The sequence below is a fragment of the Palaemon carinicauda genome, chromosome 13 (assembly GCF_036898095.1).
Source record: "Palaemon carinicauda isolate YSFRI2023 chromosome 13, ASM3689809v2, whole genome shotgun sequence".
NCBI classification, from domain to species: Eukaryota; Metazoa; Arthropoda; class Malacostraca; order Decapoda; family Palaemonidae; genus Palaemon; species Palaemon carinicauda.
In genome coordinates this window covers 112,350,193-112,357,998 of record NC_090737.1, presented here as the reverse complement: position 1 = coordinate 112,357,998, position 7,806 = coordinate 112,350,193, and the positions used below count along the sequence as shown (strand labels likewise).

The following is a 7,806-nucleotide window of genomic DNA, read 5'->3' as shown; positions in this document are numbered from 1 at the left end:
TTCTTTGAAATGTTATAATAGTTTGAACATAAACACCAATACTCAGAATAGCTGGATACTAGTATGAGAATGAAACGATTTTTTTTCTCAATAATAATTATAACGTAAGCTTAGATATATGATACCTGACTTTGACTGAGGTATTTGAACTTTTTCAGAATTAGATAATATTAGTCTCCTAGTTATTCCCTTTGACTAAATGTTTCTGTTTCCTGAGGTTTATAATATTGTATTTTACTATAGCCCATGATTAAATACTGGCAAGAATAAAAATGTGTGTAATAAATCCAATTTCATTTTAGGTGTAAGATGAAGACAGTAGTATTGTTAATCTTTGGTCTCTCTTTACTTGATGAGGGGTTTCAAGCGCTTCAAATAAAAGCTCCTATGATCGATGTGTCCCTTCCGGAATGCGATCCAAGGAGAGATTCACTATTTTGCGATTTTCTTGACTCTGACACGGTAAGTTTAACAGATGAACTATAGGTTTTTTTTTTTTTTTTTTTTTTTTACTTCAATAGTATGATATTGATCAATTCGGTGTCCTTTGCTGTTCGGGGAAAATAATCAAAATCATTCTATGGAGAAGAAATTCTGGTAAATCTGGCTACTAAAGTTTATATTTAGAAATCACTTAATGTTTGAATATATATACTATATATATATATATATATATATATATATATATATATATATATATATATATATATATATATATATGTATATATATATACATATATATATATATATGTATATATATATATATATATATATATATATATATATATATATATGTATATATATACATATATATATATATATATATATATATATATATATATATATATATAATATATATATATATATATATATATATATACGTATATATATATATATATATATATATATATATATATATATATATATATATATATATATATATATATATATATATATATATGTGTGTGTGTGTGTGTATACATATTTATATATATATATATATATATATATATATATATATATATATATATATATATATATATATATATATATATATATATATATATATGTATATATATCCATCCATATACCAAGGCACTTCCCCTAATTTTGGGGGGTAGCCGACACCAACAATGAAACAAAACAAAAAGGGGACCTCTACTCTCTATGTTCCTTCAGCCTAATCAGGGACTCAACCAAGTTCAGCTGGTACTGCCAGGGTGCCACAGCCCAACCTCCCACATTTCCAACCCAGATGAAGCTTCATAATGCTGACTCCCCTACTGCTGCTACCTCCGCGGTCATCTAAGGCACCCGAGGAAGCAGCAGGGCCTACTGGAACTGCGTCACAATCGCTCGCCATTCATTCCTATTTCTAGCACGCTCTCTTGCCTCTCTCACATCTCTCCTCCTATCACCCAGAGCTTTCTTCACACCATCCATCCACCCAAACCTTGGCCTTCCTCTTGTACTTCTCCCATCAACTCTTGCATTCATCACCTTCTTTAGCAGACAACCATTTTCCATTCTCTCAACATGGCCAAACCACCTCAACACATTCATATCCACTCTAGCCGCTAACTCATTTCTTACACCCGTTCTCTCCCTCACCACTTCGTTCCTAACCCTATCTACTCGAGATACCCCAGCCATACTCCTTAGACACTTCATCTCAAACACATTCAATTTCTGTCTCTCCATCACTTTCAATCCCTACAACTCCGATCCGTGCATCACAGTTGGTACAATAACTTCCTCATATAGAACTCTCTTTACATTCATGCCCAACCATCTATTTTTTACTACTCCCTTAACTGCCCCCAACACTTTGCAACCTTCATTCACTCTCTGACGTACACCTGCTTCCACTCCGCCATTTGCTGCAACAATAGAGTACTTAAACTGATCCACCTCCTCAAGTAACTCTCCATTCAACATGACATTCAACCTCGCACCACCTTCCCTTCTCGTACATCTCATAACCTTACTCTTACCCACATTAACTCTCAACTTCCTTTTCTCACACACCTTTCCAAATTCTGTCACTAGTTGGTCAAGCTTCTCTTCTGTGTCTGCTACCAGTACAGTATCATCCGCAAAAAACAACTGATTTACCTCCCATTCATGGTCATTCTCGCCTACCAGTTTTAATCCTCGTCTAAGCACTCGAGCATTCACCTCTCTCACCACTCCATCAACATACAAGTTAAACAACCACGGCGACATCACACATCCCTGTCTCAGCCCCACTCTCACCGGAAACCAATCACTCACTTCATTTCCTATTCTAACACATGCTTTACTACCTTTGTAGAAACTTTTCACTGCTTGCAACAACCTTCCACCAACTCCATATAACCTCATCACATTTCATATTGCTTCCCTATCAATTTTTCTGGCATATCTGCCTAACTGTAAAAATCTGATTCATACAACCCCTACCTCTTCTAAAACCACCCTGTACTTCCAAGATTGCATTCTCTGTTTTATCCTTAATCCTATTAATCAATACTCTACCATACACTTTTCCAACTACACTCAACAAACTAATACCTCTTGAATTACAACACTCATGCACATCTCCCTTACCCTTATATAGTGGTACAATACATGCACAAACCCAATCTACTGGTACCATTGACAACACAAAACACATATTAAACAATCTCACCAACCATTCAAGTACAGTCACACCCCCTTCCCTCAACATCTTCCTTCAACACACACACACACACACACACACACATACACACACACACACACACACACACACACACACACACACACACATATATATATATATATATATATATATATATATATATATATATATATATATATATATATATATATATATATATATATATATATATATATATATATATATATATTGCCAGAATTACATCTATCGGTCCAAGGTGTTTCTATCGATATTTACATTTTAAATTGAGATAAAAATTTATTTATTTTCTTAAGACTTTTTCCTATCGGATGAGCTAGTCTAAACCCGCTCCTCTACGTTCCTCATCAATCACATAAAACAAAATTGTTAGGTATTACTGTTTCGTTATTCTTTTGAAACTGTATAACTATAGATATTTTGCAATATAGAAAATATAAGATCACTATTTTTGTTTCAGAGCCTTCGTCATTATTCCGGAGACTTTCTTGATATATTAAAAAGCTTAACATGTATCTCAAATATATTATTAGCTCTGGTAGAATAAAACTTTATTTTACCTTTTAAAGATAAACAGGAATTTCTTTTATTGAAGCATTACTTCAGAATATTCATCACATTGTACTTTATATGTTTTTTTTCCTAATATTACAGGACATCATACATCTTGATAATAGAAATGGAACCATCGGAAAAATCTATATCTATAACATAGCTGAGCTTCATCTTAGTCAGCCACTTTGTACCAACTTAGCCCTGAACAGTATTGGAAGAGTCGAAATAGTAGACAGGCATCCGGATGCATGTGATAAGAAAATAAAAATAGCTGCCAAAGATACCCAGTTTAGCATAATTCCAGAAAACGTGAAAGAGATCGATCTGGAAAACTGCTCCTTGTCATCTTTAACCCTCTCATCCTTTTTTACAAAAGTTCACATTTTAAATTCTCATATAGAAGTACTCAACACATCACAACCTCTGACAAATACTACGTCTTTTCAAGTCCTTGGGTCCTCTATCGGTAGGTTAGAGAACTTTGTCCTGGAGGGATGTGAGTTCAGCATGAAACATACGCAAATAGATTTAATTTCTCGTAGAGGTCTCGAGGTTAAACAAGGAGCTGTAAAGATAGAGAATTGTTCTTTTAAGAATGTCTCGGACGACAGCTTCATAATTCATCCCAACGCAAATCTTATCCTTAAAAATATATCCGGCAACTTTTTTATATCAAATGGGATAAAACAGAGAAGCGGAAGACCATTCATCGTGGAAAATAATGAGGATAAAAAAATCTACACCACAGAATTTATCATCTTACTTTCTGCCCTTGTAATAACGACGGCAGCATCCATTGGCTTAATCTTCATTCATTTCATCAAGAAGAAAACCAATAGCTATTTAAAGAAGAGAGACGATGGAAGTCGAAATACTTCCATACATCAAAGTGGATTTCTTAAGAGTGATGAGATATCGGAAACTGAGAACGAGCAAAATTTACTTGTGAACAGGAGTTGTATATCTGTGGATGACAATACCACTCAATTCTTAGAAAATTGGGACACAAGAATGACCCAAAGTAGTATTTCATCAAGTGGTTGTATGGCTACCAGTAACGGGATGGCAAAGACAATTGATGACACATTATTAACAGAACCACGGAGCCTTTCTGCCTGTCGTCAATCTAAAGACAAGCTCGTGGATAATGTTATTGTCATCCATTCTTACCCTCTGAATGAGAGAGAAAAGAATTCTATGGCGTACGCTTTGAGAAAAGATAGAATTAAAATAGTGCTAAAGAAAACCACGTATAAATGGAATGAGGTGGAAAGGGAGTTGCTGGCTAGAAATCCACGCCTATGTGATTTCCCCGTTATAAAAATACCAACAAATGAAAACATTACGAATGGCCAAAATGTTACCAGCATGAATCGGACAGTTTCATGTGCAATTCGAAAACATGAGTAAGTTTATCCATTTCATTAACTTTTAGTTGTATAAATTATTTCATTACAATTCTGATTATTCTGTTTGGAATAGAAAAAAAAAATATAGCTATTAGATTTTTGAGTTTGCAATAACGGTTATTTTAACCTAAATATTCTTAAAAAAGAATAGTAGCAATATCTAATTATTGTGCGTATTGGAGATTTTATACTTGTCATAATTTCCTAAAAGATCTAAAACCTGAATTCATAGAAATTTTGATTATTTGTTCAAAAATCTAACAACCTAATGTTACGTAAGTTTTGGGGTTGAACATGTAATACGAGATAATTCATGAAATAAATTTTAAAAATAACGTCTATGAACATCACTATTTTGTAAATATACTTTTTATTTGCTTTGTGTTCCACTTAAAGTTTGATTATAAAATATTTTCCAATACCCTTTGGATCTAACATACTAATTGAAGAAAAAGATATCTTAGTAAAATTAAGATACACATAGATTGAACTAAATATCTTGTCCGCCAACCCCGTTGTAGAATAGAGATAAAGAAAATAATTCAATCATATACCTAAAGATCATTATGACGGGTCAGTAATCCTTAATCAGAAATCATTAACTCTTCAGCGTGAGTTAGGAGTGATATTCCAAAACCTATTATAAAGATCTCTCTCTCTCTCTCTCTCTCTCTCTCTCTCTCTCTCTCTCTCTCTCTCTCTCTCTCTCTGTATTCACATTTCATATTTTTAATATACTAACAATAGATCTTTTCTCACAGGGAGAACAAAAGAAGATCTAAGACCTCCTTCACCAAAGCCACAACTTCACCTGGGGTCAACGTTGACTCAAGGTCGTCACGACCAGCAGGAAATCCCAGTAACTCTACGCGTCCTAAAATTGCGCCCTCAAGAAACAAGCGATTTTCAACAGAGGCGAACAAACTTCACGAAGATGTACATTCCTATGATAGCGTGAAACCTGGTTCGTGTAAAGGGACAGATATTCCATTCATAGACAAGTAGGATGGTAAAGCAATAGCAGATGCCTTCCCTAATCTTTGTATGAAAATACGTGTTTCCCGTCAAGGCAAATTACCTCTATAATCATGAAAATTCCACAAAACCTAGCAATTCAGCATGTTGTTGTAGCAGGATTGCATCTTGATTGCGAGGGGGGTTAGTAGCCTTTGTGCGTTCTTTTAGACAAGGCGCTCACCTGAGAGTGTCGGCTGTAGATAGTGTATTCACGAACATTTTGTAATAAAGTGAAAAAAACCCATGTTCCGGTGTCTCATTATATATACGTAATGTATATATATATATATATATATATATATATATATATATATATATATATATATATATATATATATATATATATATATATATATATATATATATGCATATATTTATATATATATGTATTATATATGCATATAAATATATATATATATATATATTATATATATATATATATATATATATATATATATATATATATATATATATATATATATTATATATATATAAATATATATATATATATATATATATATATATATATATATATATATATATATATATATATATATATATATATATATATATTTATATTCATACATATATATATATATATATATATATATATATATATATATATATATATATATATGTATATATATATATATATATATATATATATATATATATATATATATATATATATATATATATTTATATTAAAACATACATATATATATATATATATATATATATATATATATATATATATATATATATATATATATATATATATATATATATATATATATATATATCAGATGAACGATAGCAGGAATTACAGAATGTAATAGATTATTTGTATAGAGTAATGAGAATTAAAATGAATATGAATAAATATAAGTTAATTAGCAGTGGAAATGCAAATGTTAAGATGAAATATATGTAAGAATTATTGAAGAACCATCAAAGATTTTTAATCAATTTTCGTATATGGGACCGACAGTAATTGTTTCACGAGTACATGAGAGAAAAATTAAAAGAAGGATTATAATAATAATGAGAGCTTTTGGTAAACAAAATGTGATTATGAAATTAAAATGCCAATCCTCTAAAAAGAAAATGATTTGATCGGATGGTCCTACCACTCTTAACTTATGCATCGCCAGATTAGAGTCTCATTAAATCCTTAGAATATTTGCTATTTTAAACTATAAGACATTTGGAAAGAATAATTATAAAAGTATTATTAAGACACAGATAAAGAACAATATGGATGCGAGAGTAAACTTAAGTAGAGGATAATCTAACAACATCTAAGAAAAAGAAATTAACTTGGGCCGCATATATAATGAGATTGATAGATTATAGATGGACAAAAGAATAACAGAATGGTTCCCTAGAGAGCGCAAAAGAAGTATGGAAGGAAGAGAGGACGATGGATTAACAAGCTGGGAGAATTTGTTGAAATAGAGTGGCTCAGAAAGACTATAAACAGACGGATGTGGAAAAACATGTAAAAGAGCTTTGTCCTACAGTGGAAATCAATAGGCGGTGAAGATATCTATCTATCTATCTATCTATCTATCTATCTATCTATCTATCTATATATATATATATATATATATATATATATATATATATATATATATATATATATATATATATATATATATATATATATATATATATATATATATATATATATATATACTGTATATATATATATATATATATATATATATATATATATATATATATATATATATATATATATATATATGTGTGTGTGTGTGTGTGTGTATGTGTAATATATATATATATATATATATATATATATATATATATATATATATATATATATATATATATATATATATATATATATGTGTGTGTGTGTGTGTGTGTGTGTGTATGTGTAATATATATATATAATATATATATATATATATATATATATATATATATATATATATATATATATATATAATATATATATATATATATATATATATATATATCGTATAAAATTACTACCAAGCCTTTTCTCTGACTGCATTTATAACGTATAATACGTTCACAAAAGACTAAAATTACTGGCAGATCTTTGCTCAGACCGTTCTTAAAACGTTTAAAATGCTTCCAGAAGACTGAATTTAA

General features: G+C 30.1%; 1 protein-coding gene across 2 annotated transcripts in view; it reads left to right on the top strand.

Moving 5' to 3' along the window:
• Positions 1-5,918, top strand: part of LOC137652358 (uncharacterized) — a 10,208-nt gene extending 4,290 nt beyond the window's left edge. For both annotated transcript variants that reach the window (XM_068385721.1, XM_068385722.1), the window contains exons 2-4: positions 303-462; positions 3,335-4,641; positions 5,406-5,918. In XM_068385721.1, the coding sequence (XP_068241822.1) occupies positions 310-462; positions 3,335-4,641; positions 5,406-5,649 (1,704 nt within the window). In that variant the 5' untranslated portion in view covers positions 303-309 and the 3' untranslated portion in view covers positions 5,650-5,918. The remainder of the gene's footprint in view (positions 1-302; positions 463-3,334; positions 4,642-5,405) is intronic.
• The last annotated feature ends 1,888 nt before the right edge of the window (positions 5,919-7,806 follow it).